The sequence below is a fragment of the Sander vitreus genome, chromosome 14 (assembly GCF_031162955.1).
Source record: "Sander vitreus isolate 19-12246 chromosome 14, sanVit1, whole genome shotgun sequence".
Classification (NCBI taxonomy): Eukaryota; Metazoa; Chordata; class Actinopteri; order Perciformes; family Percidae; genus Sander; species Sander vitreus.
In genome coordinates this window covers 12,148,520-12,163,997 of record NC_135868.1, presented here as the reverse complement: position 1 = coordinate 12,163,997, position 15,478 = coordinate 12,148,520, and the positions used below count along the sequence as shown (strand labels likewise).

Here is a 15,478-nt window from a genome sequence, read left to right as displayed (position 1 = left end):
ACATTTTATGGTTGGTAGGAAATGATAACCACAAACTGGATGAAAGTACTCTCACCAAACCTAACTCAATATATTCAAAGGCTTAAAGTCTACACACTAGAGTATATGACAGCACAACTCTACAAATACGAAGAGTAATATTACCTGAGATGAGATTATGAATTTATTTAGTTTACAAGTAGGCCTACTGATTAACTCTGTGCCCAATGTCAAGAATTGTGAAAAACAGTTGTATCTTTACTTTGAAAAATAAATAAAGTTGAAATATATTTGGGATAATTGAACCTCAAGATGTTGAGGGTGACAAAAGTACCAACTTTGTTTTAAGTTGTCCTGAAATATTCAAAACATTGGGTTTCAAAGAAGAACCATAACACATTGTAGTTACACTAATAATTAATGCAACTTTCTTTATCTTTATCTACTTTTGTTGTTTGATTAATTCAGTTTATTTTATGCTTTCACATGCAAACTTTCTGAAGCCATTACTCTTCTAGAAATAAACAAAGAAGCAAAATTTGATTCACTGTTGAATATGAAGTTTATTATGCAATTATTTCATTAAAAGCTTAAGGACTGTTAAATAAAGCTTTCAGAGCTGCTTTATTGTTGAATTTCCTGCAGATGATGATATTGTTGCATTGATCTGGATGTTGAGAAGATGATCTTTTTTTCACAACTCACTGCAAAAAGACAAAAAATATATTTTCACATGTATTCTTTAATGTGTGGATCCACCAGACCTAAAATTGTAACGGTATTCAGAAACTATTTCTTATTATTTCTTTCCTACATGGATTGTCTAATGTTAGGTATTCACTGATAAAACATAATCTCAGGAAATGAGTCCACTGTCACACAGATAAACCTCATTTCAACCTTATTTGTCATACTCTCCAGCCTGTATCCCACTCACCAGGTAGGGAAGTCCTGTGCAGAAAATGAGGCCATGTACTCCTGCATCATTTCCTGCGAGAAGCCCATGGTGTCTCTGAAGGGCAGGAATTTGTCACATGCTCCGCACAACTTGTCTGCCATGCTGTCACTCACAGTTACAATGAGCTCCTGGGTGTTGCTGTACGACAGCTGGAAGTGTGACGTCTGCTCGATAATTGTGGTTTTCTCACTGCGTCTCACAAAGATATTATTTCCAGGTAGGCTGGGAAGAGTCACCTTTTTACCATTGACCTGTAAACAGCATGAGATTCAGATGTGGTAGAGATATATATATATATATATATATATATATATATATATATATATATATATATATAGCTCTGACCAAAGGTAAAAATCCCCCCCCCATTTGGTATTAATCTTCTCATCTAACTCTTGACAAGAAAGTGAATAACTGTATTTCACAAAAATGTTACTACTCCTTTAAAAATACCCACCCAGGTCTCCTGTTTGTCAGTAGCAGTGACAGTCAGGTCGTTAAAGTAGACGTAAACAGCGACAACACTCTTTACACCAGTCAGAGTGCATTCCTGGAGCTTGGCGACAACTCTGAACCAGTCTGCAGCAGATTCTTCACAGTGTGTGATGATCTCATAAACTCCCAAGACAGAAATAGTGCCGGTTGTGCCACTGAAGAGAGTAATGGAGCCTCCGGTCTCCATCCGACACTGTTTGGGATGGCAGCCAAGGATACCATTGTTGAGTTGGCAGTTCTCTGTAACACCGCATGAAAAGTCCTCGCACTCAACTTCACCAGATGTTGTACAGTTGCAGCGCTGCTGACAGTTGTCATTTAGCACAGACTCGCCAATCTAAAGAAGAGAGTAAAGCAATTAACAGTATGTTAGTCTAAATTTCTATGCTGGTCAGACAAGTTTATAAAAAGTATTATTCTTTTTACTAGATTCATTGTACCAACGGTGTGTGATATACTAGAGAAATTGTTTTAGTTTTATTTTTCGTACTGACATACTGTATGTAGACCTCTGACACTGTACATATTTAGTTGTAAACATCATGCAATTCTTGTATATGTACAGTATGTATGGAAGGTATGGGTGTGTTGAGTCTGCAAATTAAACCATAATATACCAATGTACTGTACATTTCCAGCATACCAAGTTTTTTGGCAGATCTTCAGGTAGTAGTTGAAGCTGTTGGTTTCCATTTATTCATTTGAATTTCCATTCCAAATGCTATAATGTAGAAAGACTTGACACTAGCCTGAGATCTACTCTACCACACTGAATTTGAACACCGTTATTTCCACCAGACCTCATTTTCCCAGAGTTTTGGGGAAATGAAAGTTGGACATATGTTCGCTAGGTGGCCAGAAACATTCTTCAAATGAATGCTGAAAAAGGAAACTGTTTGCTTACAAGTTTTGCCATAGCAACTTTGATATCATGTCAATGTTGCATATACAGCTTGTTTTGGTGTCCCCAAGTGGCCAGAAATAAATTGCAATGCATGTTTAAGTGATGTGCAAGAGTTATTAAACTTCATTTGCAAGACCTGTCAAATGCATTAACATAGAATGTAACTTTGATAGAAAATGATTAAGAGGGCTAAATGTGATGGCTTGCCTATTTTAAACTTTAAGTTTCTGAAATGAGTGCAGACCACCGGCTGCCTGGAAAGCAGGTATTCAATCTAAAAACATACAGAATGCTTTGAAAACTTGACAGCAGACTGGCGGCTACTTCACCTTATAGGTACGACCATTGTAATAACAACCACAATCCTCCAGGGCAACACAGCCAGTCCCATTGAAGTAGTAGCCTTCATTACAGGCGCAGCCCTCAGCACACATGGTGGGGCAGCTGATGGTGTCAGTGAGACCAGGACACGGAGAGTGACAGGTTTCAGAGCAGATCTCGTAGTGACTGTTTTCAGAACACTTAATAGCTACAAAAGAAAGCATATTCAGATGAACTAATGCAACAATGGCATAACACTAAATTCCTGGACACTTACCAAAACCCATTGTGTGTATCCTTAACCTCTAACAAACCTGTTCAATACATTTCCTTCCTCACTGAATTTTTGCGAAGACAGTTTTATTGTTTTAAATCGCACATTGTTTACAAGCAGTTTTCTAGCAGTCTTATTCTTATTTGCCTTTGTTTTATTGTAAAACATGTTTTTGTATTTCATGGCACATTACAGCCACCAACTGTCAATCAGCAAAATAGCGTCAGACCACATACAAACAAAACAGACACCCACTCGTAAAGACAGGGCTCTATAGTGCTACTGGCAGTCAAAAACTCCACAGAGTACCTTTAATGGTTTTGCAACATTAATATTATGAGATAGAAAAGTGCTGGATGAAGAAATAAAGATAATAACATTTAGCATCTGAGTAAAGGAACATCATTCATCACACAGACAATAGTACTTACGGCAGAAATCAGGCGTCCTCCAGTTGTCGATCTTTACTCCAATGGTCTGACAGTCAGTCAAGTACGCTGAGATGCTGTTGCAGAGTATGTTATGTTTTCCCTGAGACATGCAGACATCATAGACACAATCTCTGTAGTAAGACTCAGGATTTAGTTGGTTGTGACAGGCAGCAAAGGTACCAGTAGAATTTGTGAGACTCCTACAATCTTCCTCAAAGATTTTCTTTAGTGTGCTGTTACATTTGGGGCACTGGTCGCCACTGCAGCCGTCTTCACAGACCACCCCCGGCACGGCCATTTTCCAGGCTGCTCCAAGGGTCTGGATGTCCTTGGTAATACTTCCATCAGGTAGCTCAAACTCATCTATCTCAGTGTCTTTAAAATTGCCACACATGCCACAAGTTTTGCCCTTGTAGTTTCCAGGAACAGTGACAGTAACTTTGTAGATCATATCATAAGTCACCTTCAGGCCAAAGTCAGTTATGATAGCAAAGTGAAAGCCCTCTTGGAAGACTTCCACTTGTCCCTCATTGACGTTAAGAGGAATGGTTGTCAAGGTGCCATTTACCTGTAGAACAGAAAGAAAAAGATCAGCTCATTTTTATTATCAATGAAAATCCAGGTTAAAATGAATGAATAGATGAAAAATCAACAGTCTCTAAACAATGTCACTAACCATGATCGTGTTAAGTTGATTCATTTGGAGGACCAGGGTTGTGCCGTACACCTCCACAGCAACAAGCTTGGCTACAGACACATTTGGCTGGTCTGTCTGTGTCCACTTCTCGTTCTCCACTACCACAGAGAAGTCTCTGAGCCGTGAACCCTCCAGATGACACGATTTAGCTGCAGTGTAGGTGCAGGTGCCTTGGAAGTCATAGATATGGTTGTCAAAGGTTGTGTAATGTGGATCACCTGCTATTGTGCAGGTTCCATTTCCCACTGGATGACATGATCGAACATTCTTAATCATGACACACGTCTCATATGGCCCACAAGAGTGTGTCTCACAATGTATCTAAGGTAACAGTGATATTTTTAGAACAGGTAGAGTAAAACGTGGTCAGTAAGTGAATTGCTAATGTATATAAAACTTACCTTGCCATTGCAGGTGCACTTTTGCTGACAGTCGGATGACAGAAAACTCTGCCCCTTCCTATAATATTTGCCTTTGTGCAACCACACTGCTCAACAGGTACACACTTGTGTTCACTGAGTAGGAAGCCGTCATTGCACACCCATCCTTCCTGGCAGGGCTTCTTGCAGCCAGGGGGAGGTAACCCAGTGTCACATGTTGCATGGCACACATTGCCACAGTGTTCATAGTGACTGTTGTGAGGAAACTTCATCTTAGATATGGGACAGAAGTCATCTTTCCTCCACTGGGACACATTGACTCCTTTGCTTTGGCATTCTAAAGTGTAACTGCGAAGATGGTTACACCAGGAACCTTTCTTGCCATCGTAAAGGCACACATCATACACACAACTCTTAAAAAAGCTTTCAGGATGTCTGATGGCATGGCATTTGCTGAAGGGGCCTGAGGACTTTCGTATTAAACCGCAGTACCTATCGGTCTCATATTTCTCTTTCTGGGTGATGTCACAGCTGGGACAGTCACTGCTCTTCTTACAGCCATCAACACAGCCTGGAATCTCGGCAACCCTCCAGCTTTTTCCTAGTTCCTCTGCAGACGTCACCTGCGTGCCATTCTTTAACTGCAGATCATCTCTGGGGTTGTGATTGTAATTCCCACACAGACCACACATGGCATCAGCATATATACTGGGTACTTTGACATGAACTGTCGAACGCCAGTCATAGAAGACTTGCAGGCCAAATTCAGTCTCGATCTCAGCAAAGTCACCAACTTGGTAGACTGTGAAATTACGTTTGAGTTTGACAGGTAAGTTGATAAGTTCTCCATTTATCTGCAAAACAAGATTGATTAATCCCAGACTGGACAAGATGAAAAAATCAATCACTGTGATAACTTTGCTTCAATGTATCTCACCAAGACTGAGCCTTTGTGGTTTCTTGTGACAACAATGGAAGTTTCATAAACTTTGACCTCCACCAGCTTTGCACCAGAAACAACTCTTGTACCATGGGCATCATTTTGCACAAAAACTTCAAACTTTTGCAGGGAAGGATCTTTCAGATGGCAGACCCCAGCCAGTTGATACACACAGGTGCCCTGGAAGTTGTAATCATGCCTATCAAAGGTCTCTAAGTGAGGGCCACCACTCATGCTGCACTCAGCATAGGCCATCGGGTGACATCCGATAAGGTCATCAATCACCTTGCACTCATACCCCTGGGGACAACCTGGTTTCTCACAATCAACTTCCTTGGTGGTTTTATTGCATGTGCATCTCTCAGTACAGAGGTGATCAGTAAAGACAGAGGCTCCAGGCTCTATGTAGAGGCTCTTATCTTTGTACAAGCAGCCACACTGGGCCTTACGGACACACTCAGTGCCGCTAAGCAGGAAGCTCTCGTCACAGACACAGGTCTCCACACAGCTTTTGTTGCACTTTGTGGCAGCATGTGGGTTTTCACAGGTGGCGGGGCAGGCAACCCCACAGAACTCATAATGGCTGTTCTCTGGGCATGAGGGTAGAGCTATTTCAGACAAAATCACAATGTTACCATCACAGAATAAGGTTGGAACTCAAAAAGTAAGATATTTCTAAAACTCTTTAGTTACTCACAGCAATGGGCGAGGTGCCTCCAGTCATGAATTTTGATGCCGGCCCTCTGACAGGCGTCGGCATAAACCTGTAAGCTGTTACACAGGAAGTTCTTCATCCCCTCACCCATGCACATATCAAACAAACAGATCTCATGAAAGACTTTGGGGTCAATGACAGCATTACAGTCACTGAGTTGTCCATCCATGATGTGAGTGAGTAAACTGCAGAACATCCTGGCAGTCAGGGTGTGAAAAAAGCTTTCATTATCACAGGTGTCACACTGGCCCGAGCATTCATCTTGACAATGAGCATCATCCATTGCATTAGGAACCCTCCAGCTCTTGCCCAGGGCCACTACACTGCTCATCTGTGAGCCAGTAAGAGTCACTAAGTCATCCTCCTTCTTACTGTTGAAGTTGCCACACAGGCCACACACCTTGCCAGAAAAACTGCCTGACACTGTGATGACAAGATACTCCTTCCAGTCATACTGCACGGTCAAGCCAAAATCTGTCTCAACAATGACAGACAGGCCGCTCTGGGATAGCTTCACCTTGCCATTGCCCAGGTTGATGGGGAGATTCCACAATGTGTAGTTCATCTAAAACATATTCAGAGATATTTTTGAATTAAGTGAATGAATAACATTTCTTCATAGTCTCCTTGAGTAAAATAAAAAGTCCAGTTTGTTAAAAGACCTTACTTACCCTGACAAGGCCAAACTCTGATCGCACAATGGTCATAGTGTACCCGTACACCTTAGTGATCACCTTGCCGACAAATGTAACTTTCGAACCAGCACGTTGGTCATTCTGAGCATCAACCTCAAAAGCTGGGTGACCTTCATCCACATGGCAGTTCTTGACCATTGTGTAGGTGCAGCTGCCCATGAAGTTGTAGTAGTTTCCGTCAAATGTGCGATAGTGAGGATCGCCCATGGCCCAGCAGGTACCTGCTTTGATGGCTGGTGATTTTTTGACACATGTTGGGGAGTTTCCTTTTATCTGGCACTCTTCATCTTCTGAACATTTAATTGTGCTGCAATCATGTTTCTCTGACACAATGTAAGAAGAAGAGGGGACAAATTAACCATTTACATGTACATTTTACTGTACTATACTATTGTTATATTATTATATGCCAGTACATGCTAAGCTATGCTATACTATGTAGTTTTATTATTATGCAATATTACGCTGTTTTACAATAAACTTAAAGGTGCAATTAATAACATTTTTACATAGATAAATAATGGAGAAAAAAAAAGAATACATCCACAGAGCTTTTAGAAAGTTAAAATTATGATTGTAAATCAATTTAAAAAATGTTGGCAGCTCCAAAATGAATGTTTTGTTTATCTCCTTAAGATGTCTGATGTTTGGTTCCAGCTTCTACCAAGGTTTGTGAGCCAATAGTATAATCATCAATGTTATCAATTACACCTTTAACTATGCTAGGCTATGCTATGCTATAGCGCACAATGCCATGCTATGCTATGTGATGTTACAATATACTATATTATGTAATGCTATGCTAAACTATGACTAGGGTATGCTGAACTGTATATGTTATGCTGTGCTACACGTTGTGTTGTGCTCGATTATATGCTATGCCGTCCTTTAATGTAGTGAACGTACTATCCTATTCTGTGCTATACACTTGATTGCATTATATTGTGTGATTATATTGTGATTATTTAACCTACCTGCTGGGTCAGCAGCTGCAGGGGATCCATAACCATGATAATAAGCAACACCAAAACTGTAGACTCCAAATGGAGAGTCAGGGTGAGATATCTGATAGAAGTTTGCCCCAGTGCTATAGTATATCTCAGCCCAGGAGAAATCCGTCCCATCTACTTTTTGCCACTTAAGGCTAACAGTCTGGGGTTTGGGATCAATTTTGATGCCATCCAAGTCTTTGTTCTGAGCCACAACTATGATGTTGTTGTAGAAATCACACTGTCCCTCCAGAGAGTAGGAAGTGCTGAACTGACTTGTGGGCAGTATAGTCATCAGGAAGGGATCAAAATACTCTAGTTCATCATCAGGGCCCCCATTGAATTCAAAAAGGACCTGGATACCCTTGTCAGATGTCAAATACATAGCATGTGGCCACTGAGAGTAGAGCTCGAGAGTTTGTCCTGCAAACATAGAGTAACTCTGGACCTTTCCATTAACAGTTATGGTTATTTTGGTGTGCTGGGATGCTTGAACAAAAACATTGTCATATGAAGAGGAAAAAATTTTATGATAAGGCAGGGGGGCAATGATGAATTCTTTCCCCCAGCTGTTTACAGGAAGAAGTTGTTCATAGACGTGGTTGCAGTAGGTGTACTTCTGGACACAGCTATGTCCCGAGGAGACGGCAACAGGAAAGCGTGAGATTACATTAGTACCACTCAGGTTATCCTGACTCTGAACCTGCACAGTCTCAAATGCCTCTAGCTTTAGGGTCATCTTGCTTCCTCTCCTATAATATTTCCCTTGGAATCTGACAGAGCCCTGCAGGAAAATCTCAACAGAGTTGGGCTCCTTGTGGTTGGTGATAGAAAATTCTTTAAAGGTGTCTTTCTGAGGGCTGGAAGGAGTGACTATATAATACTCAGTCCCCCAGTCCTTCACTGGGTGAATCACAGAGGTGTCTGTAGTGTATTGCTTAAAGTTGAGAGACATCACAGTAACATCTTGGCTAGCCTCGATCAGCACAGTCTGATGGGTCTTTCCACTGCCTCTCATTTCTACACTGTCAGGTAGCTTAAAGGATACACTGTTACCAGGATTAATGTACTTCTCATAGACCTCACCCACAGCAGACACCTTGACCTTTGTTCTGCCTTGTGAAGAGGGCAGAGCTGCAACCTCAACCAAGAAGCGCGTATCCCTACCATCACTCCCAAGGTTTTGCATGAAAGATGTGGCAAACTCTTTTCCTGCTGGTGAAGCAGAGCAGAGTCCTGAGAAAAGCACAAGGATGAAGAGAGAAGGGTATGAAAAACCCCAAAGTGTAACATCATTAAATTATGTGGCAATAGTACTGTATGTAAATACATTGTACAAGTTTAACAAAATACACATTTTAATTACTTTATACTTATTTATTTTGATTGTGTTTTGTATACATTATCTGAATCTGCAAAGTAATGGAGTAGAAGTAATAGAAAATGAAAATACTTAAGTAAAGAACCTCAAAATTGTACATAAGTACAGTCCTTGAATTAAATGTATATTAGTTACTTTCCATCACTGTTAAATGCAATAAAATATTGTTCTGACAGTGTGAAACGTGAAATATAGGAATATTACATACTAGTATTGAGTGATACAACTACGGTATGTTATTTTCTCAGGAAGACATTTCAGGCATGGATAGTAATAAGTAATAAGTTGCCTTCTTTAGTTGACTTACCAGCCAGCAGTAAACCCACCAGACAGTACACCAGCCCTTCCATTGTTAAACACAAAAAACACCTAAAAGAAAACATTGCTAAGATTAACCACCTAATATTAAAACTTAAGAAAACAAAAACATAGGTCTTGGAGACATACATAAATGTTTTTGGGGTCTTGAATTAATCTTGAAGTTCCAAAAATTAAATATCTATATTTGGAAAAATATATGAAATAATGGCTGTCTGTACAAGATCATTCAGAATAATCAGGGACAGGGGACAGGGACCAGAAGTGGACTTTTCTAAAGTTTGTGTTTGTATCTCAAAAAGCATATTCAGTAAAACAGGCAGCACTCCAGTGGTAATAGAACTGTGTACTACAAGCACAAAAGCACTACACTACCTCATGTCTGGAATCGTTTTGGAGAATTTACATTTACAAGAAGTCGAGCAGGGATTTCTGCCTAAAGTTCACCCACTTCACAAGCGGATGGAGAAAGAAAGGAAAAAGACTAAAGAGGTCAAAAGTCCAGCAACACTTGTCGTATAAATATGCATTTTTTTACCGCCACAAACTTTCATTTAAAAAGACTAACAAATCATTTGGCATTTTTTGATGTGAAGCCTTCATCAGAGCATCAAGCACACAAGTTTGCATCAATGCTACTAAAATTAAAATCACTGTAAGTTGTTACAAACAGATATACAATTCAAAGATTCTTTTTAGAGATTTGTTTCAGGACATCAATTCTTCTGTAATATTTTCAACCTTACCTGAACCAGAAAAACAAGGCTCTGGATAAATGGCATTTCCATTGATGGCCTTTTATTTGTCTTGGTGATGCAGAGAAAGCCAATCAGGGAGAAGGTGTCAGTCACACCACCTCCACGGATGCCAAATCACCAACCGATTAATCACATGGCACTTATCATTAATCAATTTGTCAGGATCGTGTTTAAAGCTTGTTAAAAGAGTTTCTGAGCCTAAAGGCTGTTTCATGCTTCTGCGTCGAATCGACGGCGTACCCCCGCAGACCCCTCTGTGTCTACACCAGACCCTACGCTGTAGCCTGACGTGCACCTCTCGAAAAATTTAACTACACGTCGCAGCGGCCACGTCGCTCGGCCGTGGCTTGGTAGCGTTGCATTTCATATTTATATAAGTGGATAAATGTGAACGCAAGGGTTTTTTATTAGGGCTGTCAAAATAACATGTTAATTTCAATTAATTAATCTTAGAAAAAATAACACGTTAAAAAAATTAACGCAGATTAATCCATTCCATATTGACGTTTGCATACAGACGAAAATCTGGTGCCACTGATATGTCTGCGCTTCTCTCTGATGCTCTGAAACAGATGTTAAGGTAAGAGTAAAATCCAATCTAGTCTGAAGGATGCATTAGAAATATGAGGGGGGGGAAGAATCTATATTGTCCAAGGACCTTGTATACTAAATAACAAAACAAAGAACAGGTTAAATGCACAGTAGAGCAACACTTATACAGTATATGAATGAGTAAATGAGTCACTATTTAACAGATGCAGATTGCATTTGTGATAGCAGTGCACGTTAAGGGTGTTGAATGGTTATATATGTAGTCACACCCCAACTATCACCTGAAAAACAAAACAAACCAATCACATACTGATGGACACGTATTCATTTTTTCAAAAATAAATTGATATTAAATATTAAACAAGGATAAGAAATGGTTTTAATATTAGCTGAAAAAAGGTAGTGATTCAATCAATGAGCACTTCTTTAACAGCACAATGAAGACAGTAGGAATAATCGTGTGAGAATTGTTTGAATTTAAGGGAGTGAAAAGCTGTTAGTGATTCACTGTTTTTTAAGGAGTGCATTCCTCTCACATGTCGGAACACCGTTTGTAAATAATGACATGAGATGAGACATTGAGCATTTTTTGGTGAGTGAGAACCACCTCTTGATAACAGAAAGCACACTCACTCAATTTTTGAAAGCAGGGGTTGAGGGAGTTTACCTAACGTCTGTTGAGTTTTGGAAAAGACATCAGAATTGTTGTGATAAATTGCCGGTCTGTGCCATGTTGCTTTCCCACTTCATCCAGTCAGCAAAGCATCACTGACTTGCCAAACAAGTACAAGATAAACTTACTTTTTTTCGTTCATTAGTTGATATTTAACATTCATATTTATAAAATCCTGCATGAAATGTGTTAATTGCACATGGAAATTGGACTTCTAATTTTTTTTCTCTGTCTGACTCTACAGTTTTAGACTTCATGCTCTCTTTTTTGTTGTTAAACAATCCCTCTTTTCCCCATAACATACATCTTACCCGTACCGACAACTGAGAAACTATATCAAAGACCACTTGTCCAACTTTAACACCTCAGAACCGTTTAAAGTGGATCTTTGTCTGAAGTCTATTTCCAGCACTAAAACGACAATAGCTTGGCGCAACCTAGCTCACCCAGTAGAGTATGCGCCATAGGTATGCTGAGTCCTCGACAGCAGCCTGGGTTCAAATCTGACTTGTGTCATCCCCTCTCTCTCCCCCTTTTGCTATCTTCACTAAAAAGATGATTGCTTTCTTAAATGATAGACTACAAAGCCTGAACTCTCATGGATTGCACTCTCAGCCGTTTCCCATTTAGTGGGGCTCGCGACAGGGATGTCTGCTCTCCCCCATGCTATTTGCAATCTCTCTTGAACCGTTAGTCCAAGCCATAAGGCAAAATAAAATCTGTAATATCCAGATTAAATCCAGTAGCAGCTCAATATCATTATTTGCAGACAATATTTTGTTGTACATTGCTGATCTTAAGGACTCTATTCAAAAAAGATTTTTATTTTTTATTCTATTTTAAGATTTTCAACGAATTTGGCTCAATCTCCGGCTATAAAATTAACTGGAATAAATCTAACCTTCTTTTATTGAACAACAGGCATGTGGCATCATGGGCGTCAGTTTGGTTTGAAATGTGCTGGGGACAGAGACGCATTCGGAAGTACATTTCCAGAAGTGCTGGGTACAATTAATTATTTTTTTCTCTTTCGCGCAGGTCATGTTTTGAAAGACGCTGTCCTGTAGCTTATTAATGAATAAAAACGTGGTTTAATGTACGTAAACAATGATCAATGATTACTAAATTTCCCTCTCATATTGCTCCTCATTACCACCAAAACTGTCAAAAAATCTAACCCAAACTCCAATTATTATGGACATTATATGACATTAAGCGTTTGGATGGACCCCTCATCTACAGTCCCATGGAGAGAAATAGAGCAAAACCTCACTGGAAGTCTAAGACTGCAAGACCTTGCCTTTGCAGGTGTGTGTCCAAAAAAGTGTATGCTAGCCTATGGCCCTATTATCACTAACACATTGACTAACTTTAAACAGGTGGAGGAGCAACTATGCTACACCAACAAGTGGCATCTGGACACCCCAATTTGGCACAATACACACTTAATGTCTGGTAACAAACCCTTTGCTTGTAAGCAGTGGAGTGACAGAGGCATTTATACTGTAAACCAGCTATTGAATGAGAAAGGTATGTTGAGTTTTGACCTAAGAGCTAGTTTTGAGGTCCCCAGGACATCCTTCTTCTTGTATCTGCGCTTAAGAGCAGCCCTAAAATGTTATGGAGTGCCATGGGGAAACAGTCTTGAGCCGCACCCAGTTATTAAATAGTTTGTTGATTTTCCTGTGCGAGGATTAGCATCCAAGATCTATGCTAAACTGATGCAAGTATCCATAGGATAACTCCCAATAGCAAGGAAATGGGAGCGAGAGCTGAGACAGTTTGGGACAACATTTTCCATTGTTCCAAGAACCCAAATCACCAGCAGATCCACTTCAACATATGTCATAGGACATACTGGACTCCTCAGAAGAGATACGTCTCTAAAGTCATTCCCACTCCCTATTGCACGATCTGTCAACCTGAACAAACTGGAACTTTCCTGCAAATGGTCTGGGAGTGTGAACAGGTGCATGAGTTCTCGAATAAAATAACATCAATAATATTTGATATGATAGGATGTTGAATTCCTACTGACCCGGTTGTTTTGTTACTTAATGACGACTCTAAATTACACCTGCTTGGGAGACAGAAGACAGTTTGGCTAGCCGGCTCAACCGCAACCAAGAAAATGATAGCTAAACGCTGGCTCCCCCCCACTCGCTTTGTATAAAACAGTGGTTGGCGTATTTCCTAGACATAGTTATGCTTGAGCTCTCTACAGCAAGGATTAACAAAGCTAAGTCATCGATTATAGACCTATGGAAAAATGCAGCAGGCCAAGTATCAGTCCCAATGACCTCAGCATCACAAGAATTACAGGAGAGTGACTAGGCAAGGTGTGATTTCTGTTTTTGTTTTTGCTTATTTGTTTGTTTTTGTTTTCCTTGAGACCGCAGAGGGTGGGGGGTGGGAAAGGGTTTTTGTTCTTGTTCAATTGTGTTTATCTGTTCTGTATGTTCAAAAACATAAAAATAATAAAAAATTGATCTAAAAACAAAAACAAAGCCTGAACTCTCCCTCCACAGAAACCAAGCATGGGAGAGAGAACTGGGTGAGGAGATATCTGGAGACATCTGGGATGATTTATAGGCCTACACAAATGTCAGACAATTCTTATTTAAATTGAAGGTGCTGTGTAGACTGTATTAAACTCCAACGCATTTTTCCTGAGGTCTCATCACAATGTGATAAGTGTAATTCCGCAGACGGCACCTTGTTACAAAGTTTGGCCTGCTGTCCGAAGCTGATCAAATACTGGGAGGACATTTTCGGCATATTTTCCAAAGTGGTAGGTCTGACATTGTATCCTGACGCCAAGCTGATCATCCTTGGCTTAACAGAGGCACTGAACACATTAAGGAAGCCTCAAAGACTTATGTATTGCCTTAAGCCTTATAACAGCGAAGAAAGTACAGCACTGGCTTAATGACTTGTCTGATACTCTCCACTTAGAGATAATCTGGTCAAACTGTTTCCAGTAAAGAAAAAGGCCTATTACAACATGTATCATCATTGAGCTGAATTATTTATTTCCCCTACAAATGCAGACTTTTGAGACCAAGTTGTTTGTCGTGTTGCGTGCATCAGCAAATATCAAAGTTCAAACTAATTTTGGTTTTATCTTGACAGATCCCAACATTATGTTAATCCCCCCAACCTTATCCACCCCCACTAACCCTCCAAGCATTTCACGCCCACAGACTCACTCCCCTTGCCCATGTAAGCTGGCTGCAGATCCAATCACAAGTATCTTTCAGCAACTCAAGCTCCTGCAAGACAACCAGCTATGACTTTGATTAGAGGATTTTGGATAATTGCACTGCTGACTCAGTTCATGGTGTAGATGTGGGAGGTAATTTCTTTTAGATTCTATGACCATTTATACTTAATGTAGGTACTCTTCAAATTGCAATGTTGTTAACTTCTGTGTTCTGTGTTTATGTTTTCTATCCACAGAGAGCTATGGAAGATTAAGGGCTCTCACTGAGCCTGACGTACCTTTCCCACCTGCTCGTCCCACTGCTCAATGCCTCGCTGCCATCTGCTATCTGCTATCAAGGTCAGGGTCGTCCCAGATACCCATCCCGCTTCTTCCCGAGGTCTGGGTTCAGTCACTTCCGCCACTGTGGAAAGGCCCTCAACCGCCTGGAGTCGTGGTACAGTTTGTGCTGCAGTGGACTGGTAGCACAGCAGAGCGACCAGATACTCTGCTGTGCCCAACAAGCTGTGAGTCCCTGCTTATGTTTGCCAGAATTATATTACACTGTTATTTATTGATCATGTTCATATTCAGGTGAGGAAGTTTTAGACTTCAGTTCAACTTTAGTTTTTGGATAAACTACGAAGTATACTGCATATTCCAACTGTAATATCATAAAATATTCCAACCACCTATTAAATTCTGCTGGTAAAAAATGTATTTGCAAATGTTTTTAACTGCATCACCAAGCACAAATACACACATAACTGGTAGTTTTAAATTCATTTTTGTGATCTTTTTTGCATTTAGTTCTTT

At 40.2% G+C, this 15,478-nt stretch overlaps 1 protein-coding gene across 1 annotated transcript; it reads right to left on the bottom strand.

Annotated features, from left to right (window-relative positions):
* Positions 1-554: 554 nt before the first annotated feature.
* Positions 555-4,539, bottom strand: LOC144528984 (alpha-tectorin-like). Its single transcript, XM_078267893.1, has 7 exons — positions 4,461-4,539; positions 4,039-4,229; positions 3,363-3,930; positions 2,666-2,865; positions 1,395-1,769; positions 917-1,188; positions 555-683 (listed from the first exon to the last, which is right to left on the bottom strand). Exons 2-7 carry the CDS (start codon positions 4,060-4,062, stop codon positions 674-676), a joined length of 1,449 nt encoding a protein of 482 aa, XP_078124019.1. The 5' UTR covers positions 4,063-4,229; positions 4,461-4,539; the 3' UTR covers positions 555-673.
* Between the last annotated feature and the right edge of the window lie 10,939 nt (positions 4,540-15,478).